The sequence below is a fragment of the Leguminivora glycinivorella genome, chromosome 19 (assembly GCF_023078275.1).
Source record: "Leguminivora glycinivorella isolate SPB_JAAS2020 chromosome 19, LegGlyc_1.1, whole genome shotgun sequence".
Taxonomy (NCBI): Eukaryota; Metazoa; Arthropoda; class Insecta; order Lepidoptera; family Tortricidae; genus Leguminivora; species Leguminivora glycinivorella.
In genome coordinates, this window is record NC_062989.1 from 9,099,789 (window position 1) to 9,125,187 (window position 25,399).

General features: G+C 38.1%; 2 protein-coding genes across 2 annotated transcripts in view; one reads left to right on the forward strand and one right to left on the reverse strand.

The window, feature by feature from the left end:
- The window catches only part of LOC125236681 (uncoordinated protein 58-like), a 258,598-nt gene that overhangs the window by 129,917 nt on the left and 103,282 nt on the right, over window positions 1–25,399 (forward strand). Inside the window, exon 2 of the mRNA XM_048143586.1 lies at window positions 19,784–19,841. The gene's annotated coding sequence lies outside the window, so the exon portion shown is untranslated. The remainder of the gene's footprint in view (window positions 1–19,783; window positions 19,842–25,399) is intronic.
- Window positions 8,393–17,258, reverse strand: LOC125236759. The gene is made up of 2 exons (XM_048143684.1): window positions 13,597–17,258; window positions 8,393–8,465 (listed from the first exon to the last, which is right to left on the reverse strand). The coding sequence occupies exons 1-2, from the start codon at window positions 16,941–16,943 to the stop codon at window positions 8,393–8,395; spliced, it is 3,420 nt and encodes a 1,139-aa protein (XP_047999641.1). The 5' UTR covers window positions 16,944–17,258.

The window sequence follows — 25,399 nt, forward strand, 5'->3', positions numbered from 1 at the left end:
TAATAATATGTATCAATAATGTATACTGAACATAATACTGCTGAAAAACATTTTTTATCTAAAAGTTGAATTTTCAGGTTTCTATGAGATTTTCAAAATTTCAAACCTAATGCGGAGGCAGAAGATGTTGATTTAAAAGGCTGAAAATTTGCACAAAGGTTTCATAGACTAAGGGGCATTGATTGATAACTATTAGATTTGCTAATTCCAGAAAAGTGTTTTTTCGCTCCACCCTAGTGTGCGTGTGTGTTGTACTCTTAAGGCACCCCAGAGGTGCAAAGGGCCTTCACAAGCTCGTACCACAGCTTCCTATCTTCTGCGATCCTCGTGGCCTGGCTCAAGCGCAAACCAGCTGCTCGTAAATTTGCACATCCTTAAACTTTAATGTGATTATAAAGCCTTCACAATTGCAAATTATTCCAAAAAGCTGGATTGACAAAAATTCTGATCACAAAATTTCAAGACATTTTTATTGTGAATTGGGACTCTAGAGGAGAACCTCCGTACCTGACAAGTGGTTTTGACTTTAATAAAACACAAAAATTGTGCCAAGTGAGAGAACTACCGTGTTAGTTTGCGTCGCCTACATATATGTCTATGTTGATATACGATTGTTGCTAGCGTACGAAGTCACGTCACGTCACACACCACGGATTCGCATCGAGGTTTTACAAATTCAGATTCGGATTATTTATTCAGTGAGACGGCCTGGACGCTTTTGCATGTCGATTTGAAAATTGGTGCTTTGAAAAAGATCTAATCTCTCGGTATTTTGAGGATCAAAGAAAGTTTACTGCGACATTTTTGAGCACTTTTTTGGCTAAGTACTTATGAGTTTACTCATGTACGAGAGAAGTCTTATTTAAGATTGTGTAGTAAGTAAGAGAGCAAAATTATTTAATGAATACTGAACGAGGAATATAAAATTATATCATTGAATACTGGGTGTAACCAGGGATTTTAAAAAGGAATCCTGAGCTTTGTTATCTGATTTGGGACAAGATCAACAGTAAGTTTCCCACAAAGAGTTCTCTTATTCATAAACGTTAACAAAATTTGACAAGCCGATAAAAATTGTTCGTTCCTTTCTGTCATATCAGTACATCGGAAAGTGACACACGATTATTAGCGGCTATTTTTTATTCTGTGGAATTTGAATACACTTACGATTTTAACTTCTGATTAGCAGAAACGTCTACAATCGATGCCGTGAGATCCAGAGGCCGTGAGTTCAAGTCTCACCCAAGGCAGACATTTTCCACTTTTAAATTTATTCTAAGCCTTACACTTACGATATTCACGCGTTTGTCCCTAGGTGTAGTTTAGATTTCAAGGTATCGCAGCTCTCAAAGGCAGTAGTTGAAAACGGGGTGACAAAGAAAAAGGTTTCCCTTGTTATTCAAATATCGGGAAAGTTCCTTGGATCCTCGTTGTTTCATTCAAGTCTCGTTAAAACACAGCTTTTTTCTTTGTTTTCCGCGGAGTTTGCTGAACGCCTTGTGGATTTAAAACTCTTCCGGCGTCTTATCGTTTACTTGGAATACGCGGAAAACGTGTTTAAAGCCGTTGCCGTGAGTTTTTTATATTATAAAATTTGGTTGTAGGTAGTTTGGTATTAGTTAGTAAGGGAACTTTCTTCGTACAATAAATATCTTGGCCCTTATCGAAATTTACTGCTTACAGAGGATCGAGTAACTACACAGAAAATTTACTGTCAAAGTAAAATGTGTAGTCAGTGTGCAGTGCGTAGACTGCCATTTCTCGACACAGGATGAATATTTATGAACTTCTGGCCCCGTAGCCGGATGGCATTTCTGCGATGCGAAATGCCACCTAAACGCCGCAGAAATGTAGTCTGGCTCTGTCGCGCCAATACGCAAGAGCGATGGAGATAAGATGGCTACGAAGGAGATATTATCGTGGGCGTTTCGTGAACGTTTGTGCATTCTGCTACGCACACAATTTTGACAATGTGGTCGATATTCTTATCTTGTTATGTTTTACAATAATTGTCAAATATTAATATTAGTGCCATCTAGCAATAGAGAGCCTAGAATCAACCAAAGGTGTACCGACGTATAAACGACAATACATTTTTCTTGATGGTTTCAAGATACGTTCTTGTATTAGGCTTTTAGGTATATGTCTATACGGAGTTATATATGTCTTTGCTGCTTACGCAGAAAACATGTTTAGGTGTTACATTTTCACAAAGTGTGTACGTGATACACACTTTATGATTTCTTTTTTTCTTGCTGTTGCTATACATGTTTGTACATGTTCCGTCTTCGTCACGAATACCTTTATTTTTTGTGCCAGCAACACTGTTTAAGGTTTCATTCCGTACGTTATCCATTTCACTCAGTCAAGCGCTTTCCAATCCCACTGAACTAAAGGACCTAAAGACCGTCCAAAATATTTATTTCCTTTCGGTCCTTCATGGGATTTCATTCCTAACAGTTCTTAAGTGCATGACCGACACAAGGCCTTATTGTAATTAGTGAGTAGTTGATATATTTCAGTATAATAAAAGTCCCGTGCCCGTGTGGTGACGGGTTAAGAATTTCATCACCCCCTTTCTTCTCGGGAGTGTCGTAGAAGGTGACTGTGGGATATGGGTTAAATTGTGGCGTAGGCGAGAGGCTGGCAACCTGTTACTGCAATGTCACAGTTTCGTTTTCTGTCAACCCCTTTTGCCAAGAGTGGCACTGAAACTTGAGTAGTTTCATGTGCTCTGCCTACCCCTTCATGGGATACAGGCGTGATTGTATGTATGTATGTATGTATAATAAAAGTGCAGTGCAGCAGTTAAAGTTAGCGGCTTGCAACAATTGTGGCGAGACTGCACAAACAATCCAGCACATAATAGAGGATTGCCCTGTAATGCGCTATGCCAATGGACCTCCAGAAGACCTGGGGCCCGTTTCTCGAAAGGTACAAGTTTTGTATTACAAGTGCGCGAACTGTCAAATCGTATGGGTTGTCATGGAAACACGCTTGTAATAAAAGGGTTGTACCTTTCGAGAAACGGGCCACTGGGGCTCGTTTCTCGAAAGATACAAGCCTTGTATTACAAGTGCGCGAACGGTCAAATCATATGGGTTGTCATGGAAACACACTTGTAATACAAGGCTTGTACCATTCGAGAAACGGGCCACTGATCACCCTTAGCGACGACGCCATCAAATGGCTAATTGGATTTAATTTTAACCTATGAATGTTTATGTTCTTTGCCATGCGTCTTAATAAAAACAAGCATATTCTCTTGTAAAGTAATTCAGCAATCACTCATAAACACCCTTGACCTTATGATTATTCAAAGTCACGCTCGCAATGGTCTGACCCACGCTTGGCAACCAAATGGCTATATTCCGGTAACTTGAATAACTTGTCATAACTAAGCTTCCGTCGGCACGTAGATTGTACAATGTTAGGCTTGATAGAAATGATGACAGGAAAAGGGACATTGTCTTAACTATTAGCTTCCCTTCCCCCCATGGGTGTCGTAGACTTCGTCGACCTTGGTATAGGTTCAAATAAAGGGACGTATTTTTTTTTGTTATATTCGAGAAACTGAACTGCTGTCTCGAATTATATATTTATAAATGGTAACCACATTTGGCCAAGTATTTTTAAAAACGAAATTATTCGAATCCTCAGCTTTTGACTTTCGCTCGATAGAAAAAGTAATACCTACTTACTCCAAGCTCTGAACTACCCAATAAAATTCTAATGAATATCGCACAAAAGCTAAAAATATGAAAATTGCCTCTGAAAATCGACAACATCGTGCTTGAAGGAGCTCAGTAATTACTTTTATATTTTTAAAACACGCAAAAAATAAAATTGAAACAGGCATTAAGGCTCTTTTCTGTGGTTATTTTTATAGAAACCGAATATCAAAGGTACCAGTGAAAAATATATTTAATGAAGCTTCTAATTATAGAGTGTCCAAGTGTTAAAACCTAGTTTGGAAAGGTTCTTAGGGCAACAAATGAAATACAAACAGGCGTTTTTTAACATTGCACGAGAACTTTTCTGCAGTTATTTTATCAGAAACCTAATAGCAAAGCAGCCGCGGCCGCACAACTGGCAGGAGAATATCATGCCAGGTGACGAAGGTGGGAAATCAGTTTTTTTTTTTATTATTATAGATGGGCTTACTCTTGGCCACAGACTAGCCAAAGGCAAAGACGTGGCCTACGATGGAGTGAGCTCGCCCAGAAGATGCCTGTTCACTCTTGATTTGAAGGTTGCCGGGTTATATGGCGTCTCAGTTCTTGCCAAGTGTGAAGGAGGTTGAACCATGCTTCATCGTGTGCAGAAACTCCGTGGCCCAGGGTCTCGCTCTCGCGTCGGACTTACCAGTCATTTGCGTTAGTGCCGCAATCTTACGGACGCTGCTTAATCCATACTCATATTATAAATGGAAAAGTGTGTGTGTCTGTTTGTTTGTCCGTCTTTCACGGCAAAACGGAGCGCCGAATTGACGTGATTTTTTAGGTGGAGATAGTTGAAAGGATGGAGAGTGACGTTGGCTATTTTTTGTCTCTTTCTAACGCGAGTGAAGCAGAGTGCAAAAAACTAGTACATCATATAATTGATGTCAAAGGCCAATGATGAATAGCAAAGGTACCAGTCAAACCATAGTAAGCTTTCAATTAAAGGATGTCCAAGTGTTAAACCCAGTCTGAAAAATTCCTTCTATTCCTATGTCTACGATGACTGGCGGAGCAATTAGTCCCGAACTACAGCTCGTTAGGAAGATAACTTTGTACCGAAAATATCCTAGTGCAGATTATGTTGTTGACTAGATAGTTTGACAAAACTGTCTGGATACCCTGAATGTATGTGTGTATGTGTTTCTTTCTGAGACTAAGTAATTGAAAGAGGCAGACTACACTGTGATTATAACACTGTCACATATTATTGTGACACGTTATAATTATCCGTAAATACAGTAATGTACATTAGTTATATTGAGCGGGATATAGACCGTGATTACTGGTTACCTTTTTGATTGTTGTCAAGCTCCCGATATTTCAACGCAGTTACATGCATCATGATCACGGATAACTACAAATACGGATCATAATGATAATGACAAGAAATAACGAAAAAATAAGTGTAATGAAATGAAAAGACTTCACAACTCTTCAAATTGCGGATTCTAAGGAAGTATAAAAATACGCTCTTTTTAACCCCCGACGTAAAAACGACGGGTCTATCTGTCTGTCTGTTTGTCTGTTTGTCTGTTTCTCTGTCTGCCTGTTTGTCTGTCTGTCTGTGTGTGATTTAGTTTTTTTTTGTTTGAAAGCTGAGTTAGTCGGGATTGTTCTTAGTCATGTTTCATGAAAGTCGGTCCACTATGACGGGGTTTTTCAAAATTTTAATTTTGTGGTAATATTTCGTGAGGATGGTTCATATTCATAACACATGGACTGGGTAATAAAACAAACGTTTCTTTGCTGCTTACACCTAAACAATATCAATTTCATAAAAGAAATATGGAGTTAGCTTACAATGTAAAACCAAAATCCCGTGTGGTGACGGGTTAAGAATTTCACCACCCCCTTTCTTCCCGTGGGTGTCGTAAAAGGCGACTGTGGGATATGGGTTAAATTGTGGCGTAGGCGAGAGGCTGACAACCTGTCACTGCAATGTCACAGTTTCGTTTTCTGTCAACCCCTTATTTGCCAAGAGTGGCACTGATACTTTAGTAGTTTCATGTGCTCTGCCTACCCCTTCATGGGATACAGGCGTGATTGTATGTATGTATGTATGTAAAACCAAAATTCAAAGCGTGACACGTGAAAAGTTCTTTATGTTCGTACGTCTACATCGATCGGCAATTTGCTGCCGGGCCGCGCCCTTTGGCGAGTAAATTGCGAACGGACTTTGGATTAAAGCGGGATTACCCTTGCTTGACGACCGACAGTGTGTCGGACTATTGTGCCACAATAACTGTCCTGTCTAGCCTTAGAAAACACAACTGAATTAGCATTATGTATGTCGTATTTACTTATAATAACATCACACCTAAAAGACGGATTTTTTTAAAGATTACATGACTTACCATCCAGTGGCGGCCGCAAAGTAGCGCTGGTCAATATAAACCCCTTAAGTATAAGAATACTGATGCTAAATATCGCAAAAAAACTACAAATTTTAAAAGCCGCGCCACCGTCGCGCTTTCAACACCGCACCTCCCGCCAAAGACACGTGGCAACCAACGGGTATCTCGCTCGTTTTTGCCCAGAACGTGCAAGTTGTGGAATGAGCTGCCTTCTGAGGTGTTTCCCTTGCGCTATGACATGGGGTTCTTCAAGAAGCAGGTATTTAGGGTTCTCAAAGGTCGGCAACGCATAAGTGGCTCCCCTGATGTTGCTTATGTCCATGGGCGGCGATGACTGCTTCCCATCAAGCGGCTCGTTTGCTCGTTTGCTTCCTATTTCATAAAAAAGTACCCAGAACTAAAATTATAAGCCAAAACCAAAAACAATGAAGTTAAAATTAGAATACATTTCCGCTTTGCCGAAAGCTTTCTTAAACAAAGGCTTTGTCTACTTTTTAATCACGTTTGCGCCGCACACTCAAAACCCCCCGAAGACGCATTATACGCGTATCAAAATATACCACAATCAGAACAAACTCATTCAATTAAATCCCGCCTAATTTTACCCGAAACTCGGCGTCTAATGTTGTAGCAAAGTTGTCTTTTGTAGGGTCACAGATGTGCGCATTATCTGTACATGTTACAAGTTAAATGTAAGGGTATTTACACGAGCGCGGGAAAGTACTTTTAGAAAGAGTAATTATGGTGAAAACAAGGGGTCGCATTTGCGTGAATTATTTCTTTGATTTGAGACACATTTGTGTGGTTGAGGGACCACTTACAAGGCGCTCGAAGTCGCATGTGATTTTAGTTACGTTGCTATTGATATTCAGTATAACAAAATACCGCAATGTAAAGAAACTCTTTTCTTGCACTGTGTAAATAGGCCCTTAGTCGGGGATAATATTGGCTAGTATCTCATATGTCTCTATTGATCATTCAGAATTAATCTTTATTTATCAGTCTTAAATAAACACATAAAGCCTGCAACCAAATTTTGGCAGTAGCAATGTACATCAAACTAAAGTATGGTATCCCTATGAAATGAACAAAAACAGGCAATGTACGTCGAACAGCTACAGATATTTTTTAAGGGGCTCGCTCGGCCTGCATTATGAAAATTTAAATAGTAGGTCGAATCAAAATTAAATATTCGTTGATGTTTTTTATAGATTTCGTTATGAAGAACTAAACAAGTACAACATAGAAGCTGATTATGTGGCCAATAAACATTGGATTCTAGTGGGGAAAGTATACAAATAAAACCGGCCAAGTGCGAGTCGGGCTCGCGCACAAAGGGTTCCGTAGCAGCAAATATAATAAACTTATTATGTCAATTTATACACCTGGTGAATGGAGCCTAAACTCTCCCGATATTTTGCCTTGTACTTTTATGTATGAATATTAATTTTATATATGTATTTATAAATATTCCGTGCTATAGGCGTGCCCAAATCGGCTTGTGATAACTGAATAAAGAAGTATATACACCAGCTTCACAATTAAAATTACCAAATATATTATCCAGGTGAGTTTCACCTCTAGTGGTTATACAATTTTGGAGAAGAGGTGTATATCCCGCATTCTGCATAAATTTATGTATGTAGTTTTGTTTGAGGAAATCTTCGTTAAAATCTCCAAAAATTAGTGTAGGCATAGAATGTTCATTAAATATATATTTGTTCATAAATTCTTTTAAGGTATTATTGGAGCACCTAGGTGATCTGTATATTGCAAATAATCTCTTATTATCATACTCCAATGAGACTCCTTCAATGTGTCCAGAAACACTACTTGATTGCTCTAAGTAGCTTTTAGGAGATGTAATCGGCAAATTCGGTTTAATAAATGCTAGAACCCCAAACCCAGGATTTGATGATGTTTGTTCCGGCCCATTTGTTCTAATTAATTCTATGAAACCGGGTAAAGAGAAGTTATCGTTTAAGCAACTCCAAGTTTCTGATGCAAAATAAATGTCACATGATAATATTTGTGGATCACTGGCTATGTCCGGTAAATGTTTATTTAAAGATTGTACATTATGATACACAATTTGAGAGCAGTTACGAGGTTCCCTCAAAAATCGGAAAACGGGAACTAATAGTTTCTGTCGCAATCTAGCCATTTCTTTTACTATAGAATCTTGAGAACTAGGGGGGCGTGGCGGTTTGAAAGAATCAGTTACTATAAATAAACCTTGTGCAGTAGTTGCACGAGAACACGCTACGTACATCATTGATCTTTGAATTGTAGGTTTTAAATGTATCACCACTCGCTCTAAGGTTGTACCTTGACTTTTGTGTATAGTGATGGCTTCCGCTGGCACAACAGGAAACTGACTCCTCCGAACCTGTAAATTTGATGATTTATACCGCTTTACTGTATACGTAACCGGTTCTAATGGTGTCCAGCCCTGGTCCAGTCTATTTTTATAACGGTGCAGCGAAGAGATTGCATTGCATCGTTTGTGTTGGCCAATGACATTATCATCGAAGGATAACCACATACGCAACGGCCGTCTTTCACCAGTTGCCCTGTTGATGGCAAAATCAATAGCTGATAGTTTACCAGTAGATCCGTTAGTAAGGCCATCTGCAGTATCTATATTAACAGTCAACATGTATTTAGCACCGATCTTTAAAACTAAAGTCGAAGGAAGACCGTATGTTTGCTGAGTCGTTAATTTGGAAACTGTCTCTAAAGCTTTTTGCTTCATTGTGGAATTTAATTCACCGCAAACAGTATCTATTGCTTTCGATATAGCTCCATCGGTAGTCATACTTGATAAGACTGCGTTATTGTGATTGTCTACCTCTCGATTGCTGGCATATAGATGAATGGCTCCTCGGGATTCCTCTGGCAACGTATTGTTATTAAAACAACGACTTTTAAATAGTGTTATATCTTCATCGGTCATTGTCCCACTTGCCATATTATTTAAAGCTGTAGCAAAGGCAACATCATCTCTTTGTCGCATTATTTGATGCAATTCCGTTAAGCTAAAGAGATCCCAAATTGGTGTTCCACATAATTCAGCAAGAGGATTTCGTGAGCTAGGCTGAAACACCCAATTGTCACCGACAGGTGGTAGTTGCCTGAAATCACCGACAACAATTACAGATATGCCAGCAAATAAAACAGATGAATGAAATACTTGTTGTAGTCGGCGATTGATTTGATGAAAAGTTCTTGAACCCAACATGGAAATTCCATCAATAATAATAAGGCGCATTTTTGACAATTTTGTGGCTAATGTGTTGGCGACACTGGGTGAAAGTTCCGGTAAAATACTTCCTGCTTGCGAAACTGGAAGGCCCAGGGCGCTGTGTACGGTTTGTCCGCCTATACCAAATGCGGCTTTTCCAGTAAACGCTGTGAGGAGAATTTTTAAATCATCAGGGTTCGTGCCAGGTTCCCTATTAAACTGAAGTGTCAAGGACTGGAACAAAGCTCTTATTAAGACACTTTTGCCAACTCCAGCTCCCCCACTTATAAATAAATAAATAGGAGAAGATGCCTTACGCATGTTTTCAAGGACGTGTAGTAATATGTCTCGTTGGTCAAAATTTAACTTTCTACATAAATCAAGCACATCACCTTCACAAAGTTGCGGAGGTTTAGCGATAAAAGTTAAAGGATCGCCACATATTTGTGGTCCACCATGACCGCCAGGAATAATGTCCTCAGCAACATCTCCGATTTGAGTTTCAAATTCGTAGTCTCCGAAAGGCTCTACCCCATTTACCCCTATCTCATTAATTTCCTCATTTTCCTCATTTGAATCAGCATCTCTTATAGCTAACAATAAAGATTCGAACTGGTCTGGCCCTCCAAGCTTGTTAAACTGATCACTTTCATTTTGTATTAAATCTTTATGTTGCAAAAAAATATTTTTTAAATCTAAATCAGGATTAATTAATTCCTCTTCCTCGTTACGCCAAGGTATATAGAGCATTATTTGCTCTCGGTAAAAGTTATCTGGGTCTTCATGATAACTGTAACGGCGAAAACGGATTATTCTGGGTTTTATTTTTTGCCTTATAAATCCCAAATTGTCTTGTAGGGGAAGCCAACTGCCGTTGTTTTCGTCCATTTCTTGACTATGGTCATTGTCGTCACTAGAATCTAGATAGGTAGCACTAGCGACCGGCCGGCGTTTCGAGTAATAATAATAGGCTGCAAAATAGGCTAAACTGACATTTTCTAATGCAATTGGTCGTTTAGTATAATAATCAATGAAGCTTTTTTGAAATATATCATCCGAATTAGGATCTAAATTTTGAATTTCACGCGTACTTTTTAAAATATGTACTCTTTCCTGTGGCAGACTAGTGTTAACATATATTTCTCCTTCACTAGCTCTCGATAGTGGAAAACTTGCTAGACAGTACACGGCCTCTTGAGCAGAAATTTCACTAGCGTTCAAAAAAACATTTGAAACGCTACGCAAGGACTCCTTTATACTGCTATTGCCATTTTTAGCTTCTTCTATGGCGGAACGTAAAAGACGTGACATACCTTTGTCTGCCTTATTTATGTAATCCACAATATAAACTGCACAAGCAAATGGATCTACTATATACTGGATATCCATATTTGCTTTATGCAACTCTATGATTTTTTTAGAAAATGCATTGATATCGTCCCCTTACTGCAAATACCGACTATGTGCAAAAAAGTGATTTTGAGATAATGCGATTTTAATGTTTGAAGGTACGATTTCATATGAAAACATGAAAAAAATTACTATTTGTATACAGCATTCTACAGCCCGTATTGTGTTGTTTAATACTTAATCGTAAACAATATCCAGGCTTGATTTGATTGCCGATAAAACTACGATTTAAAAAAAATAGTAGCAAACTTAGTTGGTTTTTCCTGTAGAAATAAAAATTTGTATATTTCTCTTATTAATACATATAAAGCAGTGTTTCCCTTTGATTAAGCTTTGCTTTTAATACACTTTACTTATGATTTGCAAAAAAAGAAAAAATATACAAAAGTTTTGAACTTATTTCAAAATATATTAAATATTCTCAATGACATAGGCGGTTTTAGTTGCAGGAAATATAGCTGCTCTAATTTTATGTTACAAAACTTCACTTATCATTGTTAATTTAACTGGTACATTTGTAATAAAAAGTTTTTTAACATTACTAACCATTAATAATACTTTATTTATGGTTTTGAAGAGTTATTCTCAAAAAAAAATTTTTGAAAAAAATCCTCTTCAACCGGTTTTAGGAGATTTTTCACAAAATACTTTAACCGATTTCAGTAAAATTTAACAAGAAGTAACGCAATAGCATTCCCTTGAAATCACAAAAGAATTTTACAAATCGGTTAATGCGTTTTTGGGTAATAGCATAATATGCATAGGTACTTACTACATACTAGTTCACTGTCTCAGCAATCCGAAGTCCGCCATAATTTATGTTCGAAATTTCACTATCTACACTGTTACATTTAGTATAGGTAAATAGTTTTTGTACGCTCAATAACCTGAAGTAATAGTTTATTTAAAGTTTTGTAGTATTTACGCCAAAGTCACTAAAATGTAGGCGTAGATGAGGTAATAAGTAAGAAAAAGTAATGTGTAACGGTAATTACATAGGTTTCTGGGGCGATTTAAAGCAATCATGTTTGCAATATTCTTACGCCCCCAGTTACACGCAGTGTTTTTCATCACACTTGCAATAAAAAGATAAAAAAGTATTTATGGTAGTCCAAAATACAAATTTAAACACTCTTTTGGGAAAAAGTTTTTTCTTTTACTCCTGATACGCCTTCGTGCGATTGCACACTTACTGCGCAAGAGTGATAAAAAGTTATTAAACAACATCTTCATCGCTGGTGGAATTGGATACAAACACGTCCGTAACACGGCTGACAATGCTAGACTAACTAGGTATTAAGTGATTGGAAGCACTCATGGTACTATTTAGTTACGATACCTTTGTCAAAAAGTCTGCGTAAGTCCATTTTCTTGAACGCAGAGATAGCTAGTTGTTTATCGAGCTTTAGACCGAGATAGAAATATGATATGATACATTAAGAGGTTTGAGGTGGTTCTACTGAACTGGAGTTTAATTTGTGGCGTTGATTTTCTTGCCTTGTGCTACGTCCAGATCTCGACATGAACTTAAGCCTAGTGCCCACTAAGCTCGCCGAGTCGAATCTCATTAATTCGCCTTCTGCATTTCTTATGAAACTACGTCCATTAGCGACGCGTCGAATCGGATTCATCGTTCATTGTAAATGTATGCAGGGCTCGATTCGACGTGCCTCGACTCCACCTAAGTGTCCTCAAGACTTTATTCAGCCTTTGTGACAGAGATTTAATACCTAAAGGGTACCATGAGTGGTTTCAACCACTTAATACTGCAGTTGGTGAAGTGGTACACAGTTGTGACATCTGAAGTCTACTCGTACCGTAGGTATGCTAGTAAGTAAAGTAAAGTTTATTCATTGTTAACTGTGTACATAAGATGGTATGATATACAGGAAATACAGTATCAACAGTGCCCATTTCGAGCGTACAATATTCTTAAAAACTACTGACTATATTAGCTTACTGGCTAACTTATAATTATTACCCGGTATATTTCAGAAAAAACTCATTTAGGTTGTAGAACATCGTATGAAAAACGAAGCTTTATTTAATACAAACATTGGGTTATAATTATGTATAAAGAAGAGAAATATGCAAACATTTATTTCTACAGGAAAAACCAACTAAGTAGGTATTCGACTGTTTCATTAAATCGTATTTGATCGTCAACTAAATACATTCTGAATATATATACGACAAAGTAGTAAACAAAAAAATATAGGGTTTAAAATGCCATACACATAACGTAAATTTCTTCATGTTTTCATATAAAACGTGCCTTCAAACTTTCAAACCGCATTATCTCAAAATCGCCTATTTACACATAGTCGGTATTTGCAGTAATAGACCGTTATCCTTTCCTTCGTCACACCACATGCAAAACCAATTATAGTCCCCATACAACTTTTTGGTAGAATGAAATTGCTGATGTTTGTAAACAAACATCTTCTGGAAAAACATCTTAAAGACATTTGGTGTATTTAGCCTGACTTAAAATAAAGAATTTTGTTGATAGTTTTATTTGCAAAAATCAAATATGTACACATTAAACTTTTTTGTAGAACATAAGATGGCTACTTTAACAAAATTTTTAAATGCAAAAAAACACTATACACCATTAAAAGGTTCTACTTGGCGGATAAAGCATAAAAGTTTATATTAAATATTCATATTACATTCTGGCAGTTTATAATGCAACAAATTGACCATTAAGTAACTTTATGCGGAAGCTATCTTTTGAATGCAGCGTCGTATCAATACATGGGTTTTAACATATTGTAGCCCTTGAAAACCTTATTCTATAGGTGCTAAAAACTCGATTTCGTCAAAAAGTCACTTAGTCGGTATTTGCATTAATGGGACGATATACGTGTCTTTTGGAGACCGCTTTAGAAATACTTTGGGCCTCTTTAAAGTGCTTCTTATAGCTAAAATATAATTTTCATATGTAACACCTACGAATTCCAAAAAATCTGTAAATGTTTCTATTTCAGGTGGAATATCTTGCATTTTAATTTGGATACTTCTTGCAATATCTTTGACCCTTTTATAAGAAGCATTATCCTTTGGAAGTTCGACTAGTATTTGAGTGGAATCTAAAGGGAAAAACGGTATATCAAAACGGCAAAGTTTGTCCGGCTTGGGCCTACACGTGTGCGTATGTTTATGTTTTTGAACATGAAGAATATCCTCTGTTAGTTCATTGCTATCACAAGTTAAAATGTTATCCACAAACTGGACGACTCTTTCAGCTGATTCAACATCACCGGGTACAAAAATAGGTGCCTCCTCAAGCCAAAGCATCATATGTGCATGTGGCGAGCCCCTATGCTGGAATTCAATCCTATAGTAAAAATGACTAATAACATACTTTCCAAAAGGACCGGAAGAACAAGACCACGTTTTACGAATTTCCCTTAGCTTTGTTTCAAAGTAAGAGGCACATATAAACGGGTCGGATTGAATGAGCCGCGCTTTCGTTTCGTAACTTAGATTTTCGACTTCATACAAAGAAACAGTTTCACCGTCAACAACTTCCTTTAGCATTACCAGAAGTTCTAGCCACTGTACTTCGGCAGCCGACAGCGTCAAAAAGAAAGATGGTACTCCAAACTGTCTTATCATGGCTAATACCTTCTTCTTTTCTCCCTCCCAGTGTGAAGGAGAATTTCTAATGCCACTAAGTACGCGATACCCGTCGTCGTGCTGAACTAAATTATCTATATAGTTCATATCTAGAACATTACTGGCTAAAACTGGTGTTCCTTTAACAGTTTTTTTTCGAAGACATGTTGTTATACTATTTTTTACAATTGTCATTTGCTGTTTTTTTAGAGCAGTAAAAAGATAATCCGGTCGAACAGCTCGTCGGTCTTGTCTTGATATTTCCGATTTAATTATTTCAGAATGTCTCAAATTAATCTTAAAATCTCGTTTGACGCCGCAATGAACTTTTATAAATGCCAACTCCTCTAAATGCTCATCAAATAATAAAGAGATAGGGCGCTGTCCTTCACCGGGAGCCAGTACTATAACATCCTGATTGTCATCCAAAAGTGTTTCTGTACCTCCTGGGTTAAGTTCAACACCTTCCGTAGGATCTACAGTCTCTTCGTCGATAGCATCGGCATCGCATGTACATCTAGTTTCATTTTCAGGATCATTACCTGCCCAAGATACATTTAGTGCGACACCGTTTTCCTGAAATAACTCGCACTGTACTAAATATTGCGCGGCCCTACGCACGAATTCAGGCCGTACTTGTTCTTTGCGGCCGTGCCTATAACAAAACCTTCGTTTCAGTTCAACTGTAATTACGTTGTCGTCATTTACGGACCGAGGTAAAGCACTGACCATGTTGTTAACTAGCACTGGAACATTAACAACGTTACCTTGAAGGCCATGTTGGAATCCTAAACCCTGACCCCTGCGAACAATTTTCAAAAAGACATGGCGTGGGCTTACCAAACGCTCTTCCAGAGGAGTCAAGTCTTTTAATACTTCTGGAATACAGGGAAAAATTAAACCATTCGCCCTCGCAAGCCTAGGTATAGTACCTTTGTTAATATATCTTGCACATGTGGAACAAAATTCTCCGTAATTTTGAGTTGGATTTAAATGGAAAACATTATCCACAAATAGTTGTCCATATTTGTTTAAAGCAATATCCTTAGATATTTTTTTTATAGAATTAATGTGCCACAATCTACCGCAGCAGTGGCAAGGATGCGTGTTTCCTTCCTTAATATTTTTTAAATAATTTTGTACAGTTAAGTCCCATGAATCTTTTTGCTTCGATCGTAATTCTTGTCTAGCAGCACTGTTTCGCATCTGTTCATTTCGTCTATATTCCTCGTTTTCTCGAGTAACACGACGAGCGTGTGTGTCGCGCTCTTGCTCAGCTTCTCTAAATTCGACATCCATTCGAGCTACTCGATGCGCTTGAGTGTTACGCTGTTGCTCATCTCGTCTGTACTCGTCATCTTGACGAGCAGCTCGATGAGCTTCAGTGTCGCGCTCTTGCTCAGCTTGTCGATATCGGACATCCGTTCGAGCTACCCGATGAGCTTGAGTATTACGCTGTTGCTCATCTCGTCTGTACTCGTCATCTTGACGGGCAGCTCGATGAGCTTCAGTGTCGCGCTCTTGCTCAGCTTGTCGATATCGGACATCCGTTCGAGCTACCCGATGAGCTTGAGTATTACGCTGTTGCTCATCTCGTCTGTACTCGTCATCTTGACGGGCAGCTCGATGAGCTTCAGTGTCGCGTTCTTGCTCAACTTGCCTTATTTCTAGATTTAAACGTTTGCTTCGGCGAAGAGAACTATTCACTACCTGTTCATGACACTTTTTTCGTTTGTTGGACCTAAGAACCTCTTTAGCGACTTGGTTCCTCTCTTTTTCTCTAATTGAAACATCTTTATTAGATCTGGACAGCCTCTTTCTATCTCTATTGTTTTGTTTTATACGTTCCGCGTCCATAGTAGTACAGTTATTCGCTATGCTCTGTGTTTCCTCCATAACATACTCGTAATTCTGATTAAAATTTAAGTTATCGTTCTGACTGTGGGATGTTATTGAATTTTGTGAACGGTGTTTCTGTTTCTTTTCAGTCTGTTTCTGTTTATTTGTCTCCAGTTTAAGGGCTATATTATTGAAAAGATTAGAAGGGGCACGTCCTGGTGAACGCCTGCTCGTAGCGGGAAAAGCCAAAAGCCCATCGGTTAAAAGCATTTCAAGCAAATGGGGTCTCATCATTTCTGGCACGTAATTAAATTGAGAAGGGTTCGTTTTTAAAGCTAAAGAGGTGGCAAAAGCAATGGCAAACAAACCACAATCAATAGTATTCGGTTGTCGCTGAACACTTGGAAACTGAATACATGACTCCGATAGATACGGAAACAAGGCTTTTACATATATTTTTTGCGATTTTCCTAGAACACCAACAAGACTATCGTACACACGCAGTATTCCATTAATGTAATAAATACAACTCCAGTGCCCCACTAATCCCACGTCACCGTCATAAATTACTTGAAGGTGCGTCTCATTTTTAGGTACAGGTTCAATCAGTTCAGGGTGTTGAAATAATTCTAGCTCACGCGGTCTAAATGATGTGCACCGAAGTAACTTTTCATGAAATGCGCGAACCACATCATCTTCGATATAGTTATTATAATTCAGAATGTAGGAAAACGTATTATCTAAAGTATCCATTGTTAGATGATATACAATAAGCTTTAGAAATTTTAAAAACCTGCTACGAAACACTAAAATTTGCACCAAAAACAAATGAATTTATATTATTGGGGGATTTATTAGTACGTGACCGGTTTAATAGCACCTATTAAACCAGTATACCTACTTACTTATTTTTTATAATAGGTACAATTCAATATTAAAAAGTCTCAACGCCAAATTCGACTTGCGAAAGAAGTAAATGGGAACGATGAAATTCTCTTAGCGCGCACAAGTGACAACGACGTCTGCCCTCACGTGTCTGCCCGTTCGGGTCGACGCGGTTAGCTATCTTATCCCCGCCCCCGCGCGAGACCACGCCCGCAACTCACGCGCTGCAGCGCAGCGAGCGACCGATCTTCTTGAATCGATGTAATAATAATCTATAGGATTAACGCGTTTTAAAAATATTGGTTCGATGGATATGTTTAACCTATTATTACTCAACAATCACATTTGTAATATTAAACTTTATCAAATGCACAATGTATTTAAGGTACATTACTGGATAAGGATTAATGGCGTATTGCTTGAATAAGCTAATATTTCTCGTAAAAAGTACCTACATTATAAAGATTTTATATCATCGCGGATTTTTAAAGGTGTACAATACTGTAGTATATTTTTTGATCTATCTTATAAGGTTCAGCCATCGTTTTCAGTGTAAGCACAATAACTTAACCAAAATTACAGTTAAATCAACCTATCTCAAAAACTATAAGAGATACTTTGATCAAACCAAAAATCGTTGAAAGAGTTAATTAGCATGCATCACCTCTATTTTTTTTAGAATTTTATACCCCGTAGTTATAAAAATAGAGGGGGGGGGGACATACTTTTTACGACTTTGAGAGCTGATATCTCAAAAACCGTTCACTTTAAGAAAAATGTTTTTTAGAAAACTTTATATCATTTTAAAAGACCTTTCCATTGATACCCCACACGGGTATGTACATCGAAAAAAAAATTTTCATCCCTCAGTTACATGTATGGGGGGCCCCACCCCCAATTCTTTTTTTTACTATTTAGTGTCATAATTTTGTAGCGGTTCATACAACACATATTCCCATCAAATTTCATCACTGTAGTACTTATAGTTTCCGAGTAAATCGGCTGTGACAGACGGACAGACGGACAGACGGACAGACGGACAGACGGACATGACGAAACTATAAGGGTTCCGTTTTTGCCATTTTGGCTACGGAACCCTAAAAACGTGAAAAATCCTACAGCACATCTTGTATTAGGAGTTTTATTTTTGCCGAGAGAAATGTGATACATTGTATAAGACTTATACTGACCGGGATATAGACCGTGATTACCTTTTGGATTTTTGTCGAGCACCCGATATTTCGACGCAGTTGCATGCATCATGATCACGGAAAACTGACGAAGGCGAATGTTAAAGTTGTATATCCCGGTCAGTATAAGTCTAATGAAAATAACCGTGAATCATTCAAAACTCTTATACATTATATTATTTATGTATGTTAATTTAGTTTAATTTACTTCGCGCACAAAGCGTAAGCGATTGTGACGTTGGCTAGAAACCCAGGCCCCGTAACCAAATAGCATTTCTGCGACGCGAAACGCCACCGAAACGTTGCAGAAATGCAGTCTGGCTCTGTCGCGCCAATACGCAAGAGCGATAGAGATAGATAATATATTATCTACGAGCGTTTCGTTTCGTGAACGTTTGTGCCACTCAACTACGCACCCAGGCCCCGTAACCAAATGGCATTTCTGCGACGCGAAACGCCACCGAAACGTCGCAAAAATGTAGTCTGGCTCTATCGCGCCAATACGCAAGAGCGATAGAGATAGATAGCTACGAAATAGATATTATCGTGATCGTTTTGTGAGCGTTTGTGCGTTCGGCTACGCACACCAGGCCTCTAGTTAAATCTTTCGAACATCTACACGAGTTCCCCTAATTGGAAAACTTGAAAAGGTGTGCGATATAGAATAATTGAATTTGCCCTTTCCTTTACTGAGTTTTGAGTTTTTGAAGTTTACCTTACCTTGACAGGTTGGGATCAAAATAGCTGGTATAAATAAAAAGAAACTGTCGGTGAAATGAATGAATTTAATGATATTCAAGTGTCGTAATTAGGGGCATTTTCAGAATTTGGGTCCCCCCAATTAGCAAAAGTTAAATTAACACGCTGTCAGTTTTGTGACGACAATTAAGCATGAAATCTGTCTAAAAAATTACTTTTTTACATGTAGATTATCGCTTAAAGTTTGTATAATTAACATAAAAACAATATTTTTATTGAAATTTCATTCTTAATTATCGTCACAAAACTGACAATGAGTTAATTTTTGTTAACAGCATTCGCTAATTGGGGGGTCCCAAATTCTGAAAATGTCCTTAGGTGAGTGAGGTTAATTGAAATATGAATACATGTTACAATATTTTTTATTACAATTTGTTATAGATTAATTTAAATATTTGCCTTTAACGACTATTATATTCACTAATAGACGGCATGAAGGACGTAAAAAAAATTCTGCGACTATATCTGTGCCTAATATAATCATCATCCTTGCGTTATCCCGGCATTTGCCACGGCTCATGGGCGCCTGGGGTCCGCTGTGACAACTAATCCCAAGATTTGGGGTAGGCACTAATTTAATTGGAATTAGTCCGGTTTCCGTACGATGTTTTCCGTCGCCGAAAAGCGACTGGCAAATATAAATAAATAAGTGACATTTTTTTGTGCCTAATTTATATTAACTTAACATTTACACATATTATATATTATTCTGTACTTTTACAAAGATTTTATATTTACAAAGATTTTGTTTTGTTGCAGACATTGACCTGAACGAGTGAAAAATAAACACAACGGAAAAGAAAATCTGTTTTTAAAGGTAAGAAATCACGTAAAGTATAATAAAATTAAAATCGTGAGCACAAAATTGGACGCAATTTGATAGATATTTATGATTTAAGGATGACAGGTTTTTATTTTGATGATTAGGTCAAGTCCTAAATACTCGTCTCTGCATTGATTGTTTATGAACATCAAAATGAAACTCACAGGAATTAATTATTCGCAATGGAAAATCGCACTTAGGGCCACTTGCACCGTGCGCTATTAATTCAAGGTTAATGGGCTGTCAACTGTCAAATTTCAAATAGTAAAATTGTGGCTTATCCTCGGGTTAACCCTCCATTTTCGTTGGTGCAAGTGACCCTTAGAAAGTTAAATAGTTATTCTAGTGCAGAAATGTATCATTATCTATATTTTATAATTAATGTATAATTTAGCCTGTGTGGTGACGGGTTAAGAATTTCACCACCCCCTTTCTTCCCGTGGGTGTCGTAGAAGGCGACTGTGGGATATGGGTTAAATTGTGGCGTAGGCGAGAGGCTAGCAACCTGTCACTGCAATGTCACAGTTTCGTTTTCTTTCAGCCCCTTATTTGCCAAGAGTGGCACTGAAACTTGAGAAGTTTCATGTGCTCTGCTCCCCCCTTCATGGGATACAGGCGTGATAGTATGTATGTATGTAGAATAAAAATGTAATTAACACAATACTTTAAAATACACAAACCTTTCAGCAAAAACCAGTTTCACTCTCTGAAAATAAACTGAAAGTTAAACAACCTGAGATCTCCATCAGTTACAGTTCAGCGTTAAACGACTGACGTTTTTGTGAATTCCAAATACGCTTACGTCATTCCACGGATGAGGCGTCTTCCCTTTTCAGGGCTGTTGTTCGAACTGCCGACCAAGCCTTGGCGTCGAGAGCCTGGCGATAACCAGTATATATGAACTTGAGTAAATTTTCACCACACCAACTGGTAAAGGCTTTCTTTGCTATTCAAAATCAGATAGCAAAATTGCATTTTATCCACAAGAGTGCAAAGTACCTAATTTCATACAAATTTTTACTTGATGTCTTAAGCTGGCTGGTAGATTTTACCTATAAATTATGATTTTCGAATCATAAATATCGAATAAATTGACACATTTGATTTAGTTTGATGTTTTATAGTCAGTATTTTGTTCATGTTGGTGTGGTGAAAATTTTTGTGTTTCACTCAGTGGCAAATATTTGTTTAACCTTCGTGCTTTGAAACCCTCGCAGCGCTCAAGATTCCACTATATTGGAATTCTTCGCTTGCTCCGGTATCGATATTGGCACGTACGGTTAAACAATAACTTTGCTCCCTTGTAAAACAAATAACTATTAAGCTTATAATTATGTATATATAGTGTATAGATATATTATTTTGTAGACAATAATATATTAGTCGACATCCAGATTAGGCAGGCAGCCGATCGCGTCAGGTGTCAAGGTTGTATATAAATACATGTACCTAAATTAGATAAGTAAATGTTAAATGAAATAGCTTTAGATACTGACGGATCCGGATAAAATGTCACAGAGAGAGAGAGAGAGAGAGAGAGAGAGAGAGAGAGAGAGAGAGAGAGAGAGAGAGAGAGAGAGAGAGAGAGAGAGAGAGAGAGAGAGAGAGAGAGAGAGAGATGTGATGAGACAGTTACTAAGTTGTCCACCCCACCCCCCCTTATTCATAAACGTACTCTAAAGTTATCAAGCCCATAAAGTTCGTTTGTCCCTTTCCGACGTATTGGTGTGATAGAAAGGGACAAACGAACTTTATCGGCTTGATAACTTTAGTGAACGTTTATAAATAAGGGGGTTAGTATGTACACGTATTTATTGCTACTCGTGTTTATAAATGTAGTGACATTTTTCTTCGTATTTTCACGGAAACCCACGAACGTACAGTCGACAACACGGCTCGGCTGTGAATACAGACAATGTGCCAAAAATATGTATGCACACCTTTATGTACGGGCAACAAAGTTCTGTATTCATATTATTGGCACTTTGTCTGTATTCACAGCTGTGTTGTTGACTGTACAAGAAGTACTAGCATGACAAATACGAACGTTTCCGGCAAAATACGATAGAAAATTATTATGCAATACGTCTGTAGGAATTCCTTCTCTTCGTCTTGCCTAGTCAATCCATGGGTCAACATGTCAACAACTTTTTTTTTATACTACGTCGGTGGCAAACAAGCATATGGTCCGTCTGATGGAAAGCGGTCACCGTAACCTATGGACGCCTGCAACTCAAGAACTCTTCTACAAGTCGACATAAATATTGACACCCTTTTAAAAGAAAAAAAATATTCGATTACGAGTATCAGAACCTTATTTTATGTGCAGCCACGTGCAGCCAAGATGAGCTAAGCTAGCTAATTAAAACATTTGATGACAGAGTAAAAAATAAGTGTCCGTATATTATTTGCTCGGATAAATTAACGTTTATTTTGCTGGCCGTGTATTATTACAAGAGAATTCAAAATCAAACACATTAATTGCCTTCTACCTGACGGTGTGTTGTATTTGTTGAACTTACTTATAAAATAATGTTAAATTAAACGTTATCGTTGTGAAAGTAATTAATAGTCATTTTACTAAGAAAAAAAGCGCTCATTTTACTAAGATAATTATTAAAAATAGAAGTTAAAAATGTACCAGATATTTCCATACAAATGTGACCTTTAAAAATGTTATTTGAAAGGCGACAGTGTTAAAATATTGGGAAAAAGTCAACATCACTTTTGTCGCCATTAAAAATTAATTGCATAAATTGAGCTGCGAAAGTAACGCAATTTGTTAGCAAAATTATCAATGACATCCCCTTTTACCGTTGTAATAACGCTGCTTTTTGTGCGTGGTAAGGTAACGGGTTAAGAATTGCACCACTCTCTTTCTTCCCGTGGGTGTTGTAGATGTCGTATATGGGATACGGGTTAAATTGGGACGTAGGCGGGAGGCTGCCGAGGCTGGCAACCTGACACCGCAATGTTCGTTTTCTAGCATCCCCTTATTTGTCAATATTGGCACTGAAACTTAAGTCGTTTCATGTACTCTACCCCATCATGGGATACAGGCGTGATTGTATGTATGTAATGTCACACATTAATTCACTTAAAACGTTACTTTCTTTTTTGTTACTGTTAAAAAGTGAACGGATTCAGTAGCATACATAATTGAGAATTATTCCAAAAGTGTACCAAATTAGTCTTAAAGGCCTGATTTAGACGGCGTGTGAACTCGCATGCGATTTTAGTTACATTGCGGGCGGACAACAATAATGTACAGCCATCGAATACCGTAATGTAATAAAACTCGTATGCGAGTTTTCGTACCGTCTAAAGCCCCATTAATTCACATACAGGGTGTAAACCTAATACGGGCGAACCTCTTAACGGTGGTGAGTATTATAGGACATAAAAAATGTAATTAGATAACTTTTACTTAAAATTGAAATATTTTTTTTATCCATACAAAATAATTCGGCCCGCAACGTAATGCAAACACACTCGCGTTAACCGCTCGTTGACAGTTGTCATTGATTGTCATCGCAACCACGTTTACAGTACATTGCTGCTGGGATTTTTTTCAAAAATTCATTCATTATGGGGTGAAAATTAAAAGTAACTCCAAAACACCTCTTAATTAATGATAACAATATTGAATTATATGCCTGGTTTCATTTATCGCCCCTATTAGGTATACGCGCTGTATATTGGTTTTCGTTCACTCTCACTCTCACGGCTGTTTCAATAAAGAAACGGGGAGGCACTCGGGTTACACGGAACTTCTCGCATAATTTTATTTTTCAACTCGTCACGCCGGGTCCGCGGTCGGAACTTTTTGATTTCTTCCTCGCATTTACTATTTTTTCCGCAAGTTATTTTCCACTTTGCTTCGGACGCGATAAATAAGAGCTTGTTTTGAATGCGCGGTGAAAGATGGAATGCTGGGTAATATTAAGTTAGAATTGAGTTGTTAGCTTGGATTAGATGGGATTTTTACACTTGTTTACTATTAATCTTCTGTTTTGCTATTAAATACATACATACATACAATCACGCCTGTATCCCATGAAGGGGTAGGCAGAGCACATGAAATTACTCAAGTTTCAGTGCCACTCTTGGCAAATAAGAGGTTAACAGAAAACGAAACTATGACATTGCAGTGACAGGTTGCCAGCCTTTCGCCTACGCCACAATTTAACCCATATACCACAGTCGCCTTCTACGACACCCACGGGAAGAAAGGGGGTGGTGAAATTCTTAACCCGTCACCACACAGGCAATGTTTTGCTATTACGTAGGGTGTTCAATAAATCCTCCCACTTGCCTTTATTAATTAATTCTAATTCTTCCTCAAACGCACCAACCAACTGTTCGTCCGTAGAAAACTTGCGCCCTTTCATGCGGTTCTTCACGTATGGAAATAACCCAAAGTCACAGGGTGCAAGATCAGGACTGTAGGCAGGGTGCTCCAGTACTTTAATGCCAGATGCCCTCAGAAATTGCGAAGTAGCGCCAGCTCTACGAGCTGGTGCATTGTCATGGTGTAGAAACCACGAGGTGAGACCCGACTTCGGTTGTCGATTTCTCAGTTCTTCGAATAATTGAGGCAGACAAATCTCAGTATACCATTGACTTGTAACGGTCTTTTGTCCACTAAGCATCACTGATTTTAATAATCCTTGTTTGTTAAAAAAAACAGTCATTATTTTTTTCACCGACTTCGATTTCCGCACTTGTGTTGGTTGCTCTTCGTCTTCGAAGACCCATAATTTGCGATTTAATTGGCACGTCGTAATAATAAATCCAGGTTTCGTCACCCGTGATAATTGAACTGACACTCTTGGATTGGCCATTGTCAAATTGTTTCACCATAGTTTGCGCCCATTGTACGCGATGTAGTTTTTGGTGCTCACTTAAGGTGTGGGGTACCCACAGGGTACAAAGTTTTTTTACACTTAAATGATTCGTCACAATGTTGTGCAAAGAGGATACAGGAATATTTAAGAGTTCTTCTAACTGACGATATGTGATTCGGCGATCTTCTCTAATAGCTTTTTCCACACGAGCTATGTTTTCTGGCACTTGAATTTCTGCGGGTCTTCCCGGTCGCGGGTCGTCGTCTAACTCAAAATCGCCACGTTTGAACTGTAAGTACCATCGTTCCACAATCCTCACAGATGGGGCTTCTGGACCAAAAACAGAACACATCTCGTCAAAACATTCTTGCTTCGACACACCGCGCTTGAAGTTATAGTAAATAATAACACGATAGTCTCGTTTTGCTCAGCGACATGTTCTCTATTTTTTCTTATTTTACTTTGGACTATAATATTAATTCTAGGGAGCTGAAATAAATGTGTTTATTCCTGTAATTGACAACACTTAATGACGAACACATGAACTGTCGCTGTACTCTTAGCGTTTGCAGACACGTCAAGACTTGTTGAATACCCTACTTCGTAGCTATCTATATTTAACGCTCTTTCGTATTGGCGCGACAGAGCCAGACTACCTTTCGGCGTTTCGGTGGCGTTTCGCGTCGCAGATCGGCAGCGTTTCGC